This window comes from Pezoporus flaviventris, unplaced genomic scaffold (assembly GCF_033815535.1).
Source record: "Pezoporus flaviventris isolate CSIRO_AGI_PZ_B2104156 unplaced genomic scaffold, CSIRO_AGI_Pfla_v1 ptg000031l, whole genome shotgun sequence".
Classification (NCBI taxonomy): domain Eukaryota; kingdom Metazoa; phylum Chordata; class Aves; order Psittaciformes; family Psittacidae; genus Pezoporus; species Pezoporus flaviventris.
Genome location: NW_026892579.1, coordinates 30,823,685 through 30,846,677, shown reverse-complemented (window position 1 = coordinate 30,846,677; position 22,993 = coordinate 30,823,685). Strand labels below are relative to the sequence as shown.

The 22,993-nt window shown below is 38.3% G+C and overlaps 1 protein-coding gene across 8 annotated transcripts in view; it reads left to right on the top strand.

Annotated features, from left to right (window-relative positions):
* MLIP (muscular LMNA interacting protein) overlaps positions 1-22,993 on the top strand; it is a 111,490-nt gene that overhangs the window by 51,896 nt on the left and 36,601 nt on the right. For 6 of the 8 annotated variants that reach the window (XM_061460609.1, XM_061460608.1, XM_061460607.1 and 3 more), the window contains exons 4-10: positions 3,705-5,339; positions 10,105-10,176; positions 17,959-18,024; positions 18,109-18,192; positions 18,291-18,350; positions 20,071-20,115; positions 21,721-21,765. In XM_061460609.1, coding sequence (XP_061316593.1) covers positions 3,705-5,339; positions 10,105-10,176; positions 17,959-18,024; positions 18,109-18,192; positions 18,291-18,350; positions 20,071-20,115; positions 21,721-21,765 — 2,007 coding nt within the window. The remainder of the gene's footprint in view (positions 1-3,704; positions 5,340-10,104; positions 10,177-17,958; positions 18,025-18,108; positions 18,193-18,290; positions 18,351-20,070; positions 20,116-21,720; positions 21,766-22,993) is intronic. The other 2 variants (XM_061460606.1, XM_061460610.1) reach the window with 2 other exon arrangements.

Sequence of the window (22,993 nt, the reverse complement as noted above, 5' to 3'; positions counted from 1 at the left end):
CTCAGCTCTGCTGCTTCAAATCCAAAGATCTCCTGGGCAAGGCTCAATACTTGAACTATGACCTCTTTTATATTTCTGGGATCATCATCCATGAAACATAAAGATCTTTTTCAAGTTCCCTGATTCCTTTGTCCTAAGGTAATATCGACACCTATTTCAACTTTCTTCATACATTTTCAGGAAATGCATATCTGTGGTGAGCCTAGGAAGAGAAAAAGGCTTGCAGTTGAACCACAGACCAAAGAAACGCAGGTCTACTTTGGTCATTCACCCGCTCTGCACTAACCCAATACAACTACAGAAATGTTTTAAACCAGCAGAGAAACTGAACAGAAAAAGAAAAAAAGGGCAAAACAAATTCCACTTGTCAAGTCATTATATCTCACTTATGGGCACTGGTGAGGCTGCACCTGTGAAACCATGCTCAGTTTTGTGGCCAGTCACCCCAGATTCAAGAGACATGAAGAAGGGAATGGGGATCCATCACAAAGCCATAAAGTTGGCAGAGGCACTGTTGTGGTTTAAACAAAGTCAGCCATAAATCACACAGTCGCTCTCTCGCTCCCCTCCCTTTTTGCCCTCCCGCTGCTTCCGGAGGGATGGGGAGGAGAATCAAAAGAATGCAACTCCCACGGGCTGAGATAAGAACAGTTTAGTAACTAAGGTATAACACAAACCACTACTGCTACCACCAATAATAATGATAAAGGAAATAACAAGGGAAAAGAATACAACACCTCACCACCCGCCGACCAATAACTCCCCCCCCAGCCCGACCAAGCACCGTCCGATACCTAGTCCTACCCCGCAGTCCTACCCCTTCCAGGTAACTCTCAGTTACATCCTGGGCACGACGTACTGTGGTGTATGGAATACCCCTTTGGCTAGCTTGGGTCAGGTGTCCTGTCTCTGCCATCTCCCGGCTTCCCCTCCTCCCTGGCAGAGCATGAGGCTCAGAAAGTCCTTGGTCAGACCAAACATTTGAGCCGTAACTAAAAACACCGGTGCTATCAGCACCATTCCCAGGCCGAAAGTCAAAAACACAGCACTGCACCAGCTACTAAGGAGAAAAAATGACTGCTACTGCTGAACCCAGGACAGGCACATATGAGCTGGGACTGAGAGAGCTGGCTTTGTTGATTTCTACCAAGAGGCAGCCAAGGAGGCATCTTGAAACAGCCCACAACTACTTGTAGGGCAGTTGCAGGGATGACAGAACCAAAATCCTGTCTGCAGTGGCACATGAGGCAGCAATGTCTGTAACTTGAAGCATGGTAGGTCTGGTCCCAGCTGGACACGTGGAGAATCTTCCTCACTGGGAGGTGGTGCAGCACTGATGCAGGCTGCCCAGGGTCCCTGGAGCCGTCTCTCCATTAGGGGTTTAGGTACTTGATGAGACGCAACCACAGCTGACCTGACCTGCTGGTGTTGGTGACAGCCCTGCTCTGAGTAGGAGGCTGGACTAGATGACCTCAAGAAGTCACTTCCAAACAACTTTGATTATGATTCTCTGATCCTGTAAATAAGAGGGTGATCATCTATAGGTGTAGTTAATACTGTAATACAACAGCAGAATCTTTTCAGAAGACTTGAATAATGGCTTAATTATCTCAGGATGTAAATGTTCAGTGATGTTCAAACTGCTGCAAAATGTTTTTATCATACTCACAGGAGCAAATTCATCATCTGCTACCATGAATATTTTCCTAGCTGCTTATAAATCTTTCTTATTAATTTTTAATTAATTAGAAGTCATTGCACATCCTGCTCGTTCATTATGCAGTTTCATACTAGTTCCTTATTTTCTTTTAATCCATTTTCCTTGTAAGGAAAATTTATCTATTTTATTTTGGAATAAAGATTTCATTCCCCTGTCCTGCTTTGTTAGTTGATCAACATCCAGAACTCATTATTAGATTCAGGAGGCTACTCCAGTTTACCAATCAGATGTATTACCAGGCTGCTTTTTAACTTATTAAATAGTGTTATGTTTTGTGACATATTTAAGAATATTTTTTCAGAATGCTTAAATGTTGGTAAATTATTCTCACTTTCCAATATTTTTTCTTATTCTTAATTAGCAGCTTTTTCAAATAGGGTTACAATTTCTTAATCCAATAGAATTTATGATACAATATCGTTATTAATTTTCATATTCTGATGTTTGCCCTGTATATAGCTATTGGCTTTTGGCTTCAAAATGGGACACCTTAATGCATGTATAAAATAAGGGCAAATCAGTGTGGTTGTAAAGGCATTCTGGTTGTTGGCTTATATTTCTATAAATCAAGGGATAGCCTCAGCTTTTCTGACGTTATCTTATACAGATAGTATCTTCAGTTTACAATGCTTTCTATTTATAGAGTATCTTTTAGCAGGGAGAGCTTGCCTAATAGGGTTCTGATCTGAATATATAAGCCATATTTAGCCTTTTACATATAGGTTAGCTGTTAAAAATATCAAATCTTGCTCTTCTGTTAGAGATTCTTCTAACATCTTCTTCTCACTTTAAAACTATTATTTGATTTGTTCTACTTTTTGTTTTGTGATGTATTAATACTGTGTGACATAAAAATAATAACCATAATCATCATAATAATTCCTTTATTTTACGGGGAAGATATCTGTATTAAAAATATAATTCATAAGCTGAGCCACAGTATTGTACAAGTCATGTCTGTAGAAATTAAAGGGTATAATTGTCTGTTACAGAATTGCATAATATTTTCAGAGTATCAAACAGTAAATAAATAGGTGTGTTTATATGAAGTTTGTAGGGATTAGAGTAAATGTGCTTGCTTTCAAAATGCTCTGTCAAAAGTTAGGTGATAATTTCTAACCTTTTGTTTTTACAGTTGACTTAGCTTACTATTTCATACTGATATGTTCTATTCATATTGTGTATACCCCAGTTTTTAATATCAGCATTATGAGAACTTGGAAGATTTTGAGAGAATTTCTTTCTTTAGAAGCATAAAACTGTATAAACGGTTGATAATATACTTGTACACTCTAATTAGTTTTGAAAAATCCTAATTAGAATAGACCTAAGAAAAAAGGCACCCATGAAAGAGCTCATTACTGTTTTGTTAGTGTATTGCAAGACTGTGGAGAAGGGGATAAGGACTCTTATGTGCCTGTCAAATGCACTGCTCTGTGAACGACAAGAAAAGTGGAAAACAAACTGGATGTCTGATTTAAGTAGTTCTGAGCGAATTTCTTGTTCCGATATCACAGTGCTTCAGAAGGTGTTATTTACTGAGTAAGAAAATGAGTACTTGACTTGAATCTCGTTTACAGAAAGGCTCATTTCCACTGAACTGGTTAGGTGAGATGGGACAATATTGCATTTTTCTTACTTTCTGTTGTAATTATACAGTGGGAATGGTTATCACATGATTCTGGACACTGATGGAACAACTGTCTTGGGTTTTACCTGAAATGAAAAATACAGTAGCCTTGAAACTTGTTTATGTCAACAAAACTGAGGTCTGAATAAATTAGCACACAACTCGTCTGTCACCTCCCCTGAGAGCTTTATCCATCAGGCTATATCCCTAAATTTAAGACAGCCCTGTGCTTTTAACCCACAGAGCAGTACTAATGAAAACACTATATGCATGACCACAGGACTGAAATGTGGGGTGCTTAACAGTTCCCAGGTTTCACCTATTTTAACATTTTTGTTTTTCTTTTTTCTCCAGTTAATTTCTACTCTTTCCATCTCTGATCATCTTTCCTCTAAACCACCTGCTGTCCACTTAATTTCTCCAATTAACCAGAAAGTAGCGTGTGGTGCCAAGGCTAACTTGAATCAAGCCTCTTCGTTGGAAGACTCCTGTAACAACTGGCAGCCAGCAACTGGGTTTTCTAAACAGGATTCATCTCTGTACTTTCAGTCTGCTTGTGCTCCCCATAGTTCACCTCCTTCTGTGTTTAAAATAACCTCTTCTACATCAGACAGTTGTTATTCCACTCCTCAGTTGTATGATAACCTTCAAACATCAAGTCTCTTTACCTCTGGCTGTGTTTGCAAAATGGGAGGCTTCACCACATCCTCTGCTCCAGTAAAGAGTCCAAGTCTTTCCCCCAGTCCTTCACGTTCAGCTGTAATTCAAGGATCTTCAGCTCAGTCTTTATCCCCCAGTTCTTCCAAAAGATTGAATGCTTTATCTCCTGTCCCTGTACATATAATAACACATTCATTATGTCCTAGCCCTAAACCTTTGTCTCCACCCTCTGTTTATGACTCCTCTTCTACCATATGTAGCATAAATGAGCCTTTCACACCAATGTCATCTAGAGGAAATTTAGCGAAGTCAAGAGCCAGATCCCCTCTGCCAACCAGACTGACCCTCTTAACTGCTATTTTAAGATCAGGCTCTTCCCAGCGACGACCAGTTTCTCCTGCTTCTTGTCCCACGTTTTCTCCTAGCCCCCTTAGTTCTTCAATGTTTGCAATAGATCAAAAGTCCAAAACGACTTCTCCAACCCCCAAGAAATCTGTTTCAAGCCCTCCTATAAGGCCAGATTTTCCCAGTAGAGAGGAGCATTGGCTTTCAGGGTGGGCTCAGCATCAGTCTTTACCCTCCAAGCCTCATCCCACCCCTCAGGCAGGGTCCCTTTCTCCTAGAAGCCATGTTCCAGGCAGAACACTTTCTCCAGATTCCCAAAGTCCTCTGACATCTCCCATCCTCTCCCATAGAAAATCAGTTGCCTCTCCAGGTTTGCAGTCCACACTGCCTCCTCCTCATCCCCCCGCACCCTTTTCCCATGCACACCCTACCTCTCCTTCCCCAGGAGGGGTGCAGCATGCTGCTTCCGGGTCCCGGACACCTCAGAAGTCTCAGAAGGTACACACTTACTCACCCATTTTTACCTGCCGGTCATATCCTTTGCTTTCTTCTACTAGTCTTAGTGGTGTATTCTCCCCCACCCGAGAAATACACACATCTCCTTCCCCAAGTCTTTTGTATCCAGCTTCCAGACCTAAATCAGATTCTCCCCAAAGGTCTGTTCAGGAGATAAGTGTCTCCTCTCCTACCCCTTCAAGCACCTCAGAGCAGTGTTCTCTCTCACGACCTCATTCTACCCCACTGGTTCCACAAACCGGTAGTTTTAATTCCTATCCGCTGCAACTTAATTCTTCACTGGTGTGCACAAGTTATAGGTCTAATTCCTGCTCCCCAAGACCTGAGCAGTCTGCCACCTCTCCTGTGTTAAAGTGCAGATCTTCTGTCTCAGACAAGTCATCAGGCACACTACCATCAAGACCCAGAGAGCCGACTTCACCACAGTCTTTTTCCCTGCCTCCTGACCATGAAAACATCAAACCCAAGGTACTCTTAGTGCATGCTTATTTTCTAATAGTTCTTTGTCCCTGTAGGAAAAACCACATCCATGTTGCACAAGGCTAGTAAAATAAATGTACTGCGTAAGAAAAATGTTTGAAAAGGAACTGATTTTGTATTGATAGTGACAATATCGAAGACCAAATCCTACTATATCGAATTGCTAGCAATGTGTTCTATATTACGGGGAAGATGCTGGAGGAATCCTTTAGCATAAAAATCAAATACTTTATTCATGAGTGGGGGAAAACAGTGCTGAAACTGGATTTGTGTCCAGTGGCCCTGAAATACATTTGGTGCACTTATTTTTGAAGCTCACATGAAACACTAGTGTGTCAAAAATAAACATAAACCACGTTCTATGCACCCATGTTAATGTAAATCCATATGTATTCCCACTGAAAGGAATAGAATTCTGGTGATTTTAGGTGCAGGGCTGAGCTAGAAGCAGTCTAATCTGATTGATGTGAACTGGCTGTTCCAGTGACAGCTGATTCCCAAGCACCGTGTCCCGCCTGTCTTCCCCACACCCCATGAGCCTGCACTCACCAGTCCAAAGGCACAGCAGAGCCCAGCCTGAGTAGGGACTTCGGGGCCAAGAGCCAGAAAGGGAGGACAAGGACAGTCTCTTGCTTCTTCCCTTTCGTTTTTACTTTGATCTTGTTGTGCTAGACAGGACATGAGGATAAAAATCCCAGCCAAACAAAAGTCTCCCTACAACATGAGCTACTGCAAATATGAAAGTCTCACACTCAATGGATCAGCCACACTCCTGCTGTTTGTCTTCCACCAGTGGAGTGAGAATAAGCAACAACAGTGATTTCTGCAGGAGGGCTTGGGAACCAGTCACACTTTAAACCTAAGGATAAGTCGCAAGAATGGGAAGGGGGAGGAAAGGAAAGCTGATCAAAAAGCATGCATCAGGTAGGTGAAAACAAAAGGAGCTGCTATGCAAAATGAAGAGCTAGAAGACATCAGAGATGTAGAAGGCTTTTCAGCCTCTTTTATCTTATCTCTGCACTGTGCTTCCTTTGTGCCTTATTTTGCTCATATCTGAGCTCTGCCCATCACTGAAAGGCTATCACAGTTTATTGATGTATTTGTTCACAGCACAAAATTACAGCCTGGTCTGCCAGATCAAGTTGTGTCAGATATTTTCCTAACAGCTTGGCCATGGCAGGGTGACTTGAACTGCTTGGAAAATGTTAATTGAAAATGAGAGGTTTAGATCAGCACAAAGTAGCAATTGTCATGAATAGTTCTTTTAAAAATCAAATAATCCAAGAGGAACTGTTGTGCCAAGCCCAGCTGTACAGTGTTGCTACACCCTGTCAGTACTACTTAATGAATCAAAAAGAAAATGAAATCGTAGAAATTCCAGGAAAAAAGCCCCGGGACAAAACTGAAAGGCATGACAGAGCCTGCAGATTGCAAAGCAGTTGTGGTTTCTGCTAGTCAGTGCAATGAGCATTGTGAGAGTCTCTGGCATAAGGAAAGTCTCTGCTTGTGACGCAGAGCTATTGCATAGGTTTATATTTGCGGAGGTTATTCCTCCCTTTCTGTTTTCCCTACTGTCCTTTTCCTGCTAATCCTGCTTTATCATGTGATATGGTGGCACTTTTGAAACTGCCCCAGAAGCACATGAGACAGTGAGAGTGTGCAGCAGTTTAACAGACTTGGACTGTTAGCTGGGTGCAATTTTTAATCATGCCAAAGAAGCTGGCTCCACCAGGGACGTGGAAGATCTGAAATCTGTAAATCAAATGCAGCTGGGTGTTCAGTGAAGGAAAGGTCTCTTGTGGCTTTAAAGTGTGAAGCTGAGATTTCATTTACAGTTAATAATAGTGTGCATTCAACACCTGCCTTTCCTCCTGCTCTCATTTATTTTCATACCTAGTTTATGGCATAGCACAATGAGCTTTACTGATTTGTTAATGGCACCAAGCTCTCTAAAAACTCTACAGCCTCAAATCCCAGTATATTTCCACTAAAAGAAAAAGAAAAAATTGAGGAGAAATAACATTTAAATCCTAAGCAGCATTTAGGTCTCTTTAGTGCCAATCAACTCAACTTCAGAACTAGACAAAAAGCAAGTTGCTTCACCTGATGACTGTCGATGCATGACAAAATTTTTGCATGTATGAATTTGATAAGTGAACATCAAGGGAAAAGCACAGCATCTATAAGTGCGTGACTTACTTTGGCATGTGTAATTTATCTACCTTAATGTTGCTTCAACAGTGGTTGATGTTGAGACATCTATTAAACCAAGACCTATCAAACCAGAATTTTGATATTAGATGTACTTTTCAGTATTCACATCAAACTGTTTCATTAGCATGATATCAAAGCAATTGTGAAATGAGAGCTTTTAAATGTCTATGTCTATGCATGCATTGATTTATGCAAATCAAAGAATAACTGATGAACTTCTTTAACTGTTTGCATTTTCATATATAAATGTGTGCTTTCCCATGCTTTATATATTTGTGATCACCAGTGATTTCAAAATATGACTGCTTTGCAAAGTGAATATAAACATAATCTACAGATCAGTGTGAACTTCAGGTGACCAAAGGTAATAAAACCCCTCTCCCCAGACTTTGCAGACACATTAATAGTGTCCTCATGGACCTAATGTAGAAAAATTAACAGTAGGATGGAGTGGAGACACATAAAATTCCTCAGGAACAGGTTAGAATAAGAACTTCTGGCTGCTGTTTGAAAACTCTTTGCAGTGATTTCATGAGGTATCATTTCTACATATTCTTTGATTTTTCCTATTTAAATGTAGCACAGGAGTGCATGTAGATCTACCCAAAACAGCTGGGGAACAAATGAACTGTAACAACATGGAGCTCAGCACAGCTGCAAAAATTACCACAAAGCAGGAAAGATTACTCCTGAAGAGCTCTGCACTACCATGGTTAGTCGCTGATTTGAAGGCTTTATAGGTACATGTCTAACACACTTTGCAATGCCCTGTAGGTGCCCTGGGTGATCATTTGAGCAAGAAAAGTAGGGCACTTTTCTCAAAACTCCACAGGCTGATATTTGCCTGAGCTTTGATATTGGACTAGGTTTGCTTCTGACTGGACCATGGTACAAGCCAGCAGACCTAACTGTCCATGGCTATTTAAAAATACTGCTAGATTCCTGTGAACCAGATTATTACATGTATTAGGCATTGAATAAGAATTTTAAATAACATGAACTAATGTGTCAGTTAACATATTCATACAGATGAGAAACTGAATTAAAGACTTTCCACGCATCTCAGACACTGTGACAAATGCACATTGTTCACAGGTTCTACAGTATCTGGGAGCGATAGAGCACCTTCCAGTGGTATAGAAAATTTTACATTTTAGCAGCCTGATCTATCTTTGTTTAGTTCATATGACAGTACAACCACTTCAAAATGGTCACAGTATTCTCATCATATATGATGCCCATCTCATCATACGCAAAAGCCTGTGGGCTAGTAAATATGTTGCATTTCATTTACATGTGCAATTATATAAATTTCTTGATTGAATATCAATTATAAGCAAACAAGGATACATTTTGTGGATATGGCAATTTTAATGCTTGGAGTTTTGGTCTTCCATCTTACTTCAGTGAGCAGTATTTTATCTGCATATAGATTTCGTACACATATATATGAATATACACATACTTATAGCAGAGTGTTGCTGTCTGCATGTTCAAAGGGTAGGATCCACCTCACGTGACTTTTGATATCTGAAAGTTAAATGTCTGAGCACAACTTGGGCAATTCTATTATAGTTAATGGAAAGAATATGGTGTATTTACAGGATGATTTTGTTTTACCTTGATAGATGCCAATTTTGGGGTGGATGAATTATCCTGTAAAGAATCCTATCTCTTAAACTCATGTAATATAGAAGAATCTCATAAATAATTTTAAAACTACTGAATTCAACCTCCATAACTAGAAAGGAATACTAGAAAGTACGGTTTCTAAAGAGTTAAAAATAACTGGTGAGCTAAAACAGTCTAACATATAAATTGTTTTAAAATAATAATTCTTAAGGCTAATCTTAGAATTTTTATATGAATACCCATGCATTTTATATGATTTAGATTTCCAGTCTTATATGCTTGGTTAGAATATGAAAGTTCCTACAGTTACTTTGAAATATTTGTTTGGGTGGTAGAGTTACTTATGCAGGAGATAAAAAGCTGTGACATGACTTAAATTATCTATCCACTCATACAAGTAATTCAGCATTTAAGGATCCTAATCAGTCTCATTAAATCAAATCACAGAAATCCCTCTGACTTAGTGGTCCGCAATAAGACCGCACAGCAGCACTTGTTGAAGTGCATGCACTTGCAGAAGTAGCTGTGCGTCATCATATCAAATCACAAGCAAACTTGGAAAAACTTCACAGCCTCTCCAGATACTCATTTAAGGATAGTAGTCAGCAGAAAGTAGTCAAAATCACTTTGGAAGTTATAAGCTAGTACAGAGAATTTGCTTTGCCCTACTTCATTCCTAAAAGCAAAAGATGTGCATTACAGTCCTTTAAGATCTTAACAGAAGCACTAGATGTTAAGAAATAGCTTTCCTAGGTAATATGTAAGCACTGTATTGCTGCTACATGTCTGCAAGACAATTGGAATCGTCTTTCATTCTGTTGTACCTTTCCCCTCTCTTCCCATATTCCCTCTCTTCCTCTTCTACCATGTTTTACTTCTCTTCCTGCTTTCTGGTTTACCCTTTTAGCAATACAAGATCAAGACAAGCTACAAGGCATTTGCAGCAATCCCTACAAACACATTACTTATGGAACAGAAGGTTAGTGTTTACTCAAAGACATGGGAATTGTGTTGTGTATTTGACACCAGTCAACTTTATGTACATATTCTGACATTTCTTTGGGGGATATTGCAGAGTATAAACACTGGGAACTAACTGCTCAGGATTTTAAATCCAACCAGTTTTCAGGGTCACTTTCCACTGAAGAGCAAAGCCTTCACTAATGTGAATTTCTGCAAATAAGTTTGATGTAAAAAAAAAAACAAAAAACAAAAGAATTGCCATTCTGAAGGAACTGCCATTTATGGCAACTCTCGAAGTCTGTTTTATCATTGGAAAGTGTCTGGAGCACTGATATTCTGGGACATACCAATCAGTAGGTCTCTGTCAGTTACTGATTATTCAAAGACTATGTTTATACTAGTAAATTTTACATCCCAAGATACGCAAATTTGATCAGCTGTATTGTTAAACTGTGGGAACAGTCCTGGACATTGCACTGTCCTCTATCTACCATTCTCCCAGACAACCTCCCTGAGCACTTCCAACACTTACCATGGGCCAGAGACCTGTCCCCTCCCCAGGATGTAGTTTGGGGTGAAAATCCTTTTCTGTAAGGTATGATGATTGATAGATAAAAAGAAGTCTTTAGTGCATTTATTTACAGCCAGAGACACATCCAGCAAAAGCTGGGTTGTATAGTTTTTATTTAGATAATGCAACTTTGGAAGTGAATTGAAAGTTTGCATTTTGCATGAAGAGTTCAAAGTACCTACCAATGTCTAGTTTTATTCCAGCTCCCCACAATTAGTTTTGCACAAAAGAATAAAATCATAGAATATTTTGTGTTGGAATAGCCCACTAAGTTGAACGAAATTTTTCTGTGATGAACAATGAGCTAAATGTCTTACATGTTTAAACACATGCTTAATCACTTCGACATCCAGTTTATAGCTTTATCAGAAAAAAAAACAGATTTCTGTCCAGGGCCCAGTTCAGGAAACTAGCCTCTGATTAATTTCTGAAAGATTAAGCATTCCTAACTACATCTTCAAATATGTATTCATTTACACAGCTCAGCTAATTACAAAGAAGTTTTCAGAGCCTAAAAACTTTGGAGAGGGTGAACTTAACTGTAAGAATTTTGAAGATCATAATTTTGTCCTTATATATTACTGATTGTGATCTAATAGTTATCAGTTAACTGCTTTAAATACTTTTTTTTTCTAAAAAAGGGACATTCAATTATTTTCCCTTGTTCTTTTAATCTTAAATGATTTTTTAATCATTTGCGCAATACCTGATTCTTCTGTTACTTAAACCTGGAATGCACTAATGAATGTTGTGTCTGCTTTATCATGCAATATGGTCTAATAGGAATGGCTCTGTATAGGAAAATAGCTAATGCAGGGGATCCTACACCCCTACAGAATGTGTTTTGGGTGGGTTTTGTTTGGCAGGTTAGAATCAGCCATCTGATTGTACTTTTTCAGAAGAAAAAGGATTCCTTTTCATGATCTCATTGATGATTTCTGGGGCATTTACTCACAACCCCCAATACGTAAAACTGAATAGTATATATAATACCAGTATCTGTGGAAAAAGTAATGACTCAAAAGGCATCTGTGTTTAGACAGACTTTTGGTTATTCACCACTTTATTGGAAATGCTAGCCTTGGTGTAGCCCTAAGTAGCAAAAGCACAGTCATGTAAAACTAATAAGAAATCAATTTTCTGCTACAGGATTTGCCTCCAGGAGAGGCTCTAGACTAATTTAATTTGTAAACTGTATGTTTCATCATGGCCTGACTACATGCTTTCTGCCATCTTGGGAATTATGGATAATAATCTCCTATTGACCTGTTCCAGCAGCAAATTACAGTGCTCCTAAGTTGGTCCTGCTATGCTAGCTGACATGCATTTAGAGTACTAGTCTTAAAGGAAGGATGAAGGAGTCACACACAGACCACATTGCACCAATCTGTAATATCCAAGTTTTCTCCTCAAAAATACTGGGGAGTGAAGTGGGAAGGAACTCATGCTACTTACATAAATTATATTGCTCTCATTTTATGCAATGCATTTTATGCACTGGATAAAAGAAGAGAGAGATATTTTAGAGTAAGATTTTAACAGCGTAAGTGATGTTTTATGAACATTAGAATCATGGTTATGAGGAGAAGTTTTCTAGCGTTTTTTCTTTTTTACCAAGTAAGAAAGACACATAATAGATGCAAGGCACAGATATTACTGAGCTGAATGCATGATTAGAAGTACATCATCTGCCTAAAGTGCTAAAAAAGTGTTTTACTATGCAATGAAACTAGAAATGCATATTGTCATAAGTCAACTTTTTGACTGTGTGAATAGTTATATTAATTAATTTGGTGAGAAAGAAGACACATCAGATGTGGGTATTCTAGTGACAATTCATATGCAGTATTAATTAGATCCAACGACAGAAGACTGACATTGATATGTTATGTAAGTTACAATGCTTTGTCTGCCTCTAAATGGTCTCCTTGTGTCTTTCTTTGTCAGGTTTTTTTTTATTTTATGAGTGTGTAGTTGCTTTAATTTCAGCCAGCATTTTTCATCATCTTATGAAAACATTAGGCTATCATCATCTTTATGGTTTTTCCAGAGGTGTTCTTATCCTCCAGTACTCTTACTCCAAGAAAGTTTTTCAAATCTCTGCTCATTAGCAGCAAAGAAAAGGCTTATTGACTATATGTGTGTATACTTTGCCAACCCTAGAAGTGGCTTAATTTCATCAAATCTTGTAACTGGAATGCTTTCCAGCTGTTTGAGTTTGTATTAACCTGATGTTTGTCCGATCACCTCTGCTCTGCTCAGAAAAAGGCCAATCCAGGATATCCTTTAGAAGATTAGGCAGTAACTTCCTTTGAAGGCAGAAGAGGAAAAACTGGTGTTTTAAGGGTGGTGTCGTCAGCATGATCAGGCTCTGTAAGGCCTGCAAGAGCAGGCTGCTCCACAAGGAAGGCAAACTGGGAGCCAGCGTGGCAGTAAGGCTGGCAGGACAGTTGTCCTCACCAGCAAGGGTATAGTTCCACAGTGCCTGAGCAAGAAGAGCAAAGATGGTGATAATGAGGTGGTGGTAACCACGGTCTCTCAGCAGTGCCATCGTAGCCATACAGATTCATAGCAATGGAGAGGATGCACAGACTGTGATAATGAACTCTTCAGCCCTGCAGATGATAGGATCCACTGGCTAGAAGAGGAAGCTGGACAAGTTTAATGTAGGCATAGGGCAAAAATATAAGTGAAAGAATTAACCATTAGAAAAATTTTCTGGAGATAGAAGTAAGCTCTTTATCACAAAACCTGAAAAATCAAGACAAGATGCTTTTCTGGCACTTCATACAGTAATTCCAGACAGTTCTGTGGTTTAAAGAAGAGGTCAGACTAGTGTCTGATCACTGTGTTTCCTTCTGGCCTTATTAATGTTGAGTCAGTGAGTCACCCCTTTATTGACACTCACTTTTGTATAGCTACTAGTTAACCAGATGTGATCATAGTCTAATTCAAATTCCGTTCCTGCTCAGACAGTATTTAAAAAGTAATTAACCTGTTATTTGGAGATTATCAAATTTCTATAAAAATATCTTTCAGTCAAAATAAGTAGTGATGAGGAGTTTATTTCAGGGAGCTACAGGACGATTCTTAAGTAGACATCTCCTAAACCAGATCCTACTTGTGTCCCCTACACAGCAGACTGCCAGCAGTGCACTATATTCTTCTCGTGGAGGGAAAAAAAGCAGAAGGAAAAAGAGAGTGTTTTGGTTTGTTTTTTCCTGTTTGTTTTTCCTTTTTTTCTTTTTTTTTTTTTTGCATGAAAAGAAGGAAATGCAATTGAGGAAATATGACTGTGATCTGTTACACTGGAGTGCAGCTCTGTGTTCTTGCCTTGAGGGAACTCTACCTACTGTATCATCAAATATCCACTGGTATAAGGACTGATCATGACAAATGCAAATTCAGGTTGCTCCTTGAAATCATACAGAAGGAACTTGGAAGACATTTTTTTCTTACTTTCAGATGGTAGACCTAACTGCTGGATGGTGGGCTATTATCAAGTGTTTCAGGACTTTTCTGGACCTGAACAGCAATTCTGACAACACTTTGAAGAGACTATTTTAATAAAACCTTCCTTAGTTTTCCCCAAGCACCTCTGGTGTGCACTTATTAGGTGAATTTCTTGCATCCAGGTCACTTACTCATGTCAAAATGCTTCTCAAGGCTAGAGATAAATACCTAGTGATAAGAAAGAAAGGAAACAATTTGTGCAGTTGTAGAGTGATAAAGGACCTAGTTTGCCTGTAATAATAACCAATTGTGTCAATGTAGGAGGTGGCTATGAGCTCACTCTTTCTTTCAAATGCCTTGCAGCTTTTAGTATTAATTATTTTATGTGAGGAAAAGTAGCCAGGTTTTTCACTACCATTTCCTAGGATCTTCATGGAATAAGTTAAAGGAACTCCTGGTATGTGAAGTTCCATTATACAGAGGGATTTTTTTGCATGTGCTGAGGGCTTAGTAAAAGATAGTGATGGGAAAAATACACAAAAGAAATAAAATAGGAGGAAACTTCTTGGCTTTTGCTCAGCCCAGGTTTTTCACAATAAAGTAAGAAGGAGGCTGCGTCAGATCAAGGTTACAATATTCATTTTTTTCTCCTACTATTGATGTGGTTCACTGATGGATGAAACAATGCTTAATATTTCCTATATGTTGTCAAGAGTTTTTATTCTTCTAACAAAATGTTGATGATCCTGTTTGCCTCATTTACCAGTATCTTTTCAGCCCTAAGACAGCTTTAGCACACTCATATCTTGGGAGAAGGAGGAGGAAAGGGTTGTAGTCATCACTGACGTCAATGATGCATATGCATCACGCCCCTGAATTTGCCTTTGCAAGGGAAAAAAACTAGTAGTTCAGCAACTGGTTGTTTCATCTGAACATTTAAATTCTGTCACAAACACATTTCATTCTCTAAATTGCACTTTCCTTTAAACTGTGGTCTCACTGTTGTTTTTCATATATAATAATAACAAAAATCTAATACCTAAATGGGAATGTTCCATTTTTAATGTAATATTGTTAGCACAGAAACTGAAGCTTCAATACTGTTGATAGCACTAATCAACAGTACTGTAGATAGGACTAATGCTTTAAATTAATCATGACGTTATTGCATGTTAATTCCAGTAATGAGTTCAGAAACACTAGTTATATTTCTTTAATCTCACACTTTTCTCTGTGTGGAAATGCAAAAAAAAAAATAATAAAAAAACATTGCTGAAAAAAAAAAGTTTTAATTTGAAAAGCTAACAACAGATTAAACAGAACCTTTTTTCTTTGTAGAAGTGTTAGGGATGCTTAGGGATGCCTAAAATCTGGTACTCTTTGTTCTTGTTCTTTGGAAGACTAGGGCTGTTCAAATAGAAAATAAATAAATAAATAAAAAAGGAGATAAAACAGTGAATGAAATTAGTTTGATCACTTTGAAGATTAAATTTTTCTTTCCCCAAAGGTTCAAAAAGGAAAAACACTGCAGCTTTCTCTGACATGGGTCCTGTATGATGTCTGTGTATCAGGGGGACTGTGGAATACATAGACCTTATGCTAGGCTCACCTGAGTTCTTTAGTCAATGAAGGCTCCAAAATGCGAAGAAATTTGGGTACCCAGTTTCTATTGAGACAGATGGGTGTTTGGTTACTTAAGTTATCCTAAGTCTCAGTTCTGACCAGGGACTTGGTAGATGTGTCTGTAGTTCCTATAGAAAGATTCCTCAGAATCTTCTGGGTAGTTGTTTCTTACCCTTGGTTGTGTTCACCCTCTCCCACTGCTCTGGTGAAGTAAATATGAAGCAGAAACGTGGGGTTTTTTTACAATTACTTTATTATGTTCATTACCCTACTTGTTTCTTCGAGGTTTTGAGAAGCTTAGCAATTTCTGCATTCTTATCCCATGACTGACTAAAACTTGTTGGTTTTCTTAATGTTCAGACTCATCATCTGCCTAAAACAGGGTACTTTGGCAATCCTGGCCCTAACAGGTACTGGAATGACTCTTCTAGTTCATTTTATCACTTCATTTTATGTTTATCAGGAGGACGTAATCTTGACTGAACCTGAACAGGGGACACAGTAGTTGAGTGTAGTGCTCTTTAGCTGAGCCCTCCTCTTTTACAGGACTGCCTGTTGATCTGAGCAGTTAGCTGGGTAACAGTGATGAGACAGCAGAGTTGAGAAAGTTGACCTTTTAATCTTCTGTCTTGGGATAAGATTACAGTAATTTCTGTATGTCAAAAATCATCGTTCTTTTACTTTTTTCCTTTTGAAATGCAACTACTCTAAGGCAAACAGGTTTGTCTAGAACTGGAGGGGAGGGAAGAAATCTATTTGGAAAGAAGCTACTCTTCATTTATAATTACTGTACTCTCTGAGAGATGACAGCGTTTCTGTTCAGGATAATTTGTGCATGATATAAAAATAATATCAAAAGTAAATTGTCATTAACTTTTCAGTTATGCATAAATAGATGTATGCTGCAAGTAGCTGCACAGGAAACTTGCCAGAGAAAATGTAATGAGCAAAATTAAACCCAGAAACAATTGCTTAACTATATGCTTATTTATTTACATTTTTTTAATTTAAAAATTCTGCCATTTTCTGAGAGCTCCACATGTCTTCTGTGACTGGCAGCCCTCATACTCCCCTCACTGGTATCAGTCCATTCCTATGGAATCCCACATGCATGAAAAAGTGCTTTACTGGAATGCCTTTTTGTTCTTTCTTATTTTTTTTTCCAATTAACTAGCAAAATGAAACTTCAGAAGAGCATAATGTGTTAAACAAAAAATACATAAACTCTGCAGGTCCCTCCCCTGTAGTCCAGCTTCACACATCAGCAGGCTTCCAGAGTAATTTTTGGTCTCGGCATGAAGCCTGTTTGAAAAACACTTCAAAGCAGTAATGGGTGATGGCAGTGAGAGTTTGTCTCAAATTCTGGATGAAGATGAAAAAGGAACTGAGCCACTGGATTCTGGCTTTTGAGGGTGTTTTGTGAGTTTCCTGATAAAGCTGAGGGATCAGCAAACTGATTCACACTGCTCCCAAGTGTGCTTGTGGTACTGGTATAGAAAAACAGGAGGTATATACAAGCACAAGAATCTTGTGGAGAGATTGCACACCTGTGTGCATATCACATATGTATAGCACATATTTCTCTTTATACACTTCCAATTTCAGGCTAAAATCAAGAAACATCAGGCATTGGTTTGTTGTAATGTGTAATCACAATCCTCTTTAAAAAGGAGGCACTTTCTAAGGAAAATGTCTACTGGAGGAAAAGAAAGGACCTCCTGTGTGCTTAGACCCCTGACTTGTCCACATGCCTGTAGCTGGTGGCTTTCCTCTGATGGTGCACAGCAGGCAGCCCCCTGACCCTTCTTTGGCACGTGGCACACATTCACAGTGTTATACTTACTGTGAAGGAGGGGGACATTGTCAGAGAAGACAATTTAAGCTGGTAGTTTCTGATCTTTAAAAGCAGGGATAATTCATCTAAGTAACTTGCATATGCTCTCTCCCTCTCTGCAACCATGCAACCCCCCTCTGATTCAGAATCAGAAATTGGTAACCTGAAGCAGCTCCAAAGGCCTGTAACTTCTTTTTCTACCATCTTTCCATGGTGAAACTTAGAGTGTCACCTCTGGAAACACAGCATTGCAAAAATTATGTTTGCTTGGTTTCTAAAATTTTGAACTCAGTGTCACACCATCTTTTTAATTGCAGGCATTAGAAGAGCCAACCAAGACTGCAAGTGTGAGTGAAGACACTGCTTTGGACACTCATTCAGAGGTAGTGCTGTTATATGACTTTCAAATCTCTATTAGAAAACAAAAAAGCATAGGTTAACTGAATGATCCATCCTCTTTTTTTCAGATGTGCTCCCCTGCTGAGCTCAGACAACAAACAGAAGAGCTGTGTGCTGTCATTGATCAAGTCCTTCAGGACCCATTGACTATGGTAACACATCAGTATGGGGGATTGACTTTTTCTCTTCCTTTCCTTTTTTTTTTCCTCATCATTAATAAGTCTGTTCTGTGTTGAAAATAATTTTACAGCGCCGATCTGAGTCTTCTCCAAGTTTTCTGCAGATGAGCATGGAGCCAGATGTTGGCAAGGTAGGTGAATAAGCCCACCCAGACACCAAGGACTCTTTCCAGGTAGATATCAAGGCAAACAAAATCACAGTAGAGCCTATGACAACAGTAAAACCTATAGCAATGAAAGCTGCAGTTGAGACATCCAGCGTCAGTATAAGTATCTGGTGGTTTGAAAGACATGGAAGGATAGAAATGTATCCCTAGAGTTAGAGCAGTCCTTGCTGCAGAATGCTTTCCTGAAGTCAGAAGGGGCTATCTTATGAATGAGAAACTGTTTATTAAGTCTTCAAAAGCTAAGACCCACTAGGAAGAAATCCTTCATAACTTGCCTTCCATACTACAACATCTTTGGCCAGCTTACCGATTTTTTCCCATCTATGTGTCCTCACTACAGAGGAGCAAATGTTTCTAGCTTCAATGATTGGAAATCTTTCAGAACTTTTTTTTTTTGTTCACTATTAATTCTCAAATAATGGGATAATTAAATGAATAAATAGACTTGCTCTTAAAGGCTGATTTCCTTTTAACTCTGGCCCCTCACATAAGGAGGTGGCCCACTACATTAATTTACCCTGAATAACTCAGAAACATATAGTGAGAGACAGGGAAAACTTTCTATACTAGTGTTAAACTTCTGGTTTCATTAAGTTATATTGATGTGCCTTCTGTGTTAAGAAGGATGACTAACCAACGGAAGAGGATCCTACGTGGTTTGCCACGGATAAATTTACATTGGTCATGGTAGCTATAGGAAAGTGAAAATGACAGAAATCCAGCTGGAAACAAGAGGAAAGGGGTTTTTGGCAGAGGGACATATCAAGAAATTCATTCATTCAAAATAGCTTGTACAATGTTCAGTTCACCAGGCAAAAAATAAGGCATAGAACCAGTATTCCTGAGTGGCTATATTCAATATATAGTTAAAATGTAATTTTCATTTATGAAATTATTTCTTCTGTCAACAAACATGCCATGGTGAATCAGGCTTCAGGCAGCTGAAAGACAGAAACATGATAGTAACATGAAGAAGCAGGCACAGATAATTGCTGAGGGAATATTTTCCAATGTCTGCTGAATCCAAAGTGGTTAAAATGCTGTAGCATCCAAAACCTACTTCCTTGGGCAATTGGGAATTGAGCCTTGACCAAGCTGGAGGCCTCTGTTAGCAGTCATGACCAAATAAAGGGGACAAAAAGTGAGTTTAATAGGATGCAACATAGGGACCAGAAGTGCCTTTATCAGCTAAAGTGCTTATAACAAAATGCTTTAAACTAAGTGTAAAAGAGGGTCATAGACAGGAAGGGAAAAAAAGCATATAAGAAAATACCATAGAAATAGCATGGATTAGTCAGATGAAAGCAAGTTCTTGCAAATGAGAACATGCAAAGATGCCATTTCAGGTTATTTTGTGAAGAAATTTAACTTAAAATTCATGGGGGAACCACAACTATGGCTATCTAATAATAACATTTTGTTATGAGAGTTCTCAGAGGTAATTTAAATGCCTTCCTCAATAGAGTGGGATAATTTTCTTGAGCAGTAAAAATTAAACAGTATTTTCTACAATGAACTTATCAAGCAAAACTTTAAGGTAACTTATGTATTGCATTAATCTTTCTGGAAAACTGACGTTTTCTTGAATTTGAGCAAGCAAGAACTGTCACAATGATGAAAGTCTCTTTGGGTTACTCCTCAAAGTAACTCTTTGCTCTTAATATATCTATTTATTTTATACAAGGTGTCAACAGCACTGCAAAGAGCAGCTGGGCGTGAAACCAGATATGTGAGTACTTTTATAATTACATTTTGCGTGCAGAAATGTCTAATTTGTCTGCTTTTGATATAATACTTAGTGTGCACAGGCATCTATTATGACAAATGGTGTTGACTGGTACAGAGAAGTGAGTGTGTTAGAGCGCTGGCAATTGAGACTTGAGATGTTTTCCCGCTGCTGTAAATCCCTCATGGCCAGAATCTTTTCAAAGCGGTGTATATTGTTAATTTTACCTGTGTGAATATGATATTAAAATTAATGTTTTCAAACACCTTTTTTGTTTTTTCCTTTAAATGTGTGGCAAGAGCTCAGCTATTTGGTAAACAGACTGTTATGGGTGCTGACAGCTGCAGTTATTTGGATTTAGCATAAGCCCTTTAGTTCTTGCCTGTCCATTAGAATTTGGGGTTGACCCAAACTTTCTTTCCAAGATACAGAGCTGGCTGAAACCCCCTAGTTTATCCTGAGATGATGAAAAGCTGCTTGTCACAGACACACACATTTTAGCATATAAAGAAAATCTCTACATGGAGTCATCTCTTCCATTATTGAAACATTAAACCAAATTAACATTTTAATATTTACTAGCATACACAGTTACTGCAGGTTCCATATTTCACTTACAACTCATCTAGTCCTGTGTTGAGAAATCTCTGCTTGCTATTCATCATTCAGCATTTCTGTTGAACCTCAAGTCAAAGCAATGCTGCTAAAGCAACCGAGGCCTTCCAGTTTTATGCCAGCACAATGCTTGACTGATCAATTCAATTTCGCTTCTTGAATGTGGTGGTATGCATATTTTATTGCATACTGTGATTTTTACTTGACAGATTGTGCTGGCTCATACTAATTAGAAAGAATATTGGAAGACACCTTTCTGATGAAATAAAAAAAGTGTGTTTCAGATGTAGTCTGTGAGAACAGAATATATTTAATAACACTCCAGAGCAGATCTCCAGCTCCCAAAGCTGTGGCTGACATATACCATCAATTCAGAACCGCTGTGTTAATCCAGTGCAACTCCTGCCATGCTTGAAGGAGTTGATGGGAGGGATCAATGCACCAGAAATTCTGAATATCAGCACTGCATGGATAAGCATGTGGCACATGGCTATTTCACATACATGCATAAATACTTTGCATTCATCACAATTACTTAGATTGGGGTAAATACAGCTTCAATGTATACTCAGAAAAAGAAAAAGTAATGCTTGAGTAGGATTGTTCTGGTTTTCATAATGTGAAGTCAGAAGGATGATAAGGTTGGACCAAAGTCCCAATACAACTGGCAGTATTAATAACACTGATGCTGTAAGCTAACAGACAATGGCAGGTAAGAAATGTCAGGATTTGTATTTTGAGATTAGATTGTGATGAAAAAGTAGAATTTTGTTTCCCTTGAAAAAAGGTTTCCCTGAAATGTTAATGATTGGCATTTATATTTGGTTGTACCTAAAAAACACTAAAATAACACTATTTTAACTTCTCTTATCAATTGCATACCATTGCATCAGTAGTAAAAGCTTCCATGCTGCTGTCCATGGATTTTTCTTGTCATAAATATAATCGCTATGATATTGTATGTAATGCTGTGTGTATTTATCTTTTTTGCAGGCCAGCCTTTACAAATCAGCACCTATTGTAACAGAGAGTCAGCTGGTATGTATTGCACAGGTGGTACGCTGTTTTTCAAAATTTGCCCAAGCACAATATCAAAAGTAATTATTATTACTTTCTTAGTACTTTGAAATAAGCTGGAGGAAATATCCTCCTACAAAGCTGCATTGCTTCTACAGACTCATATTGCTTTCTTCTGTACTGAATACACACCTGTTTGAAGTAACTGTAAATCCTGACAATACCTGTAAACCCGTGGACTAATTGACAAACTAGAGAGTCTTGCTGAATCTTGAGGTCTATGACAACTATAGTTCTTGGACCCTTTTAAAATCCCACTTCTACAATTTTGTTTATATGCAAAAATGTTCTGGCATCTATTTTCTTCTTACACATCACCTTAAATCAAAGCTGGTTTAACAAGTGAAAAGCAAGTGTAAAAATCAAATAAAGAAAGGGAGATTATGCAAATGCATTTTAGCTCTGATCATGATTTAGTCCTGTTGGAGCCCAGCTTTCTGAAGAAGAGCCAGAAGAGAGGTCATGGATCCTGTCCTAGTGGCAGTGACCACAAATGGGGAAAAATGAGAAGTGGATGAGAAATTTTTCCCGTTGTAATTCAGCTAATGGAATTTTAGGGAATTCCTGAATCAGTTTCTTCTGTTTCGTAATCTTTGACCGCTTCTTTCATAATTTTTTCCAGGTACATTTTGAATCTTATTATACTTCAACATTTTGTACAACAAGTCCCTACAATATTCTGCAGCAATAGGGTTTAGTTTTCAATCATGCATTGTGAGAAATTGTACTTTATTTATTTTAATCCTACTACTTGACCTCCGTTCTTGTACTGAAATAGCAAGTTATTCTTTCTTCACTTTCTAAATAATAATTATATTCTAAGTATTAACCATAATACCCCACACTACCCTATCAGACAACTTTTACATACAGAAAAGTAAAAATTGATTAGTTGCTCTTTGAGAAATGTGGATACTGTCCCATATCCTTGATGAACCTCATTGTCCTTTTCTGTATCTTTTTCAATATTTTGTTTTTGAGATTGGGAGACTAAAACCATAAACTACTCTTGTCTAGCTCTGAACACAGTACTTCTTACGTGACAGCATAATAAGAGTCTTTATTCTTATTTCTATTCCTTTCTTAGCAATTCCTAGTAATTTATTTAGTTATTCTTTGTATTGAGTAGTAAGCCAATGTTTGCATAGTACTGTATACAATAAATCCAAGATATATTTCCAGAGTGGTG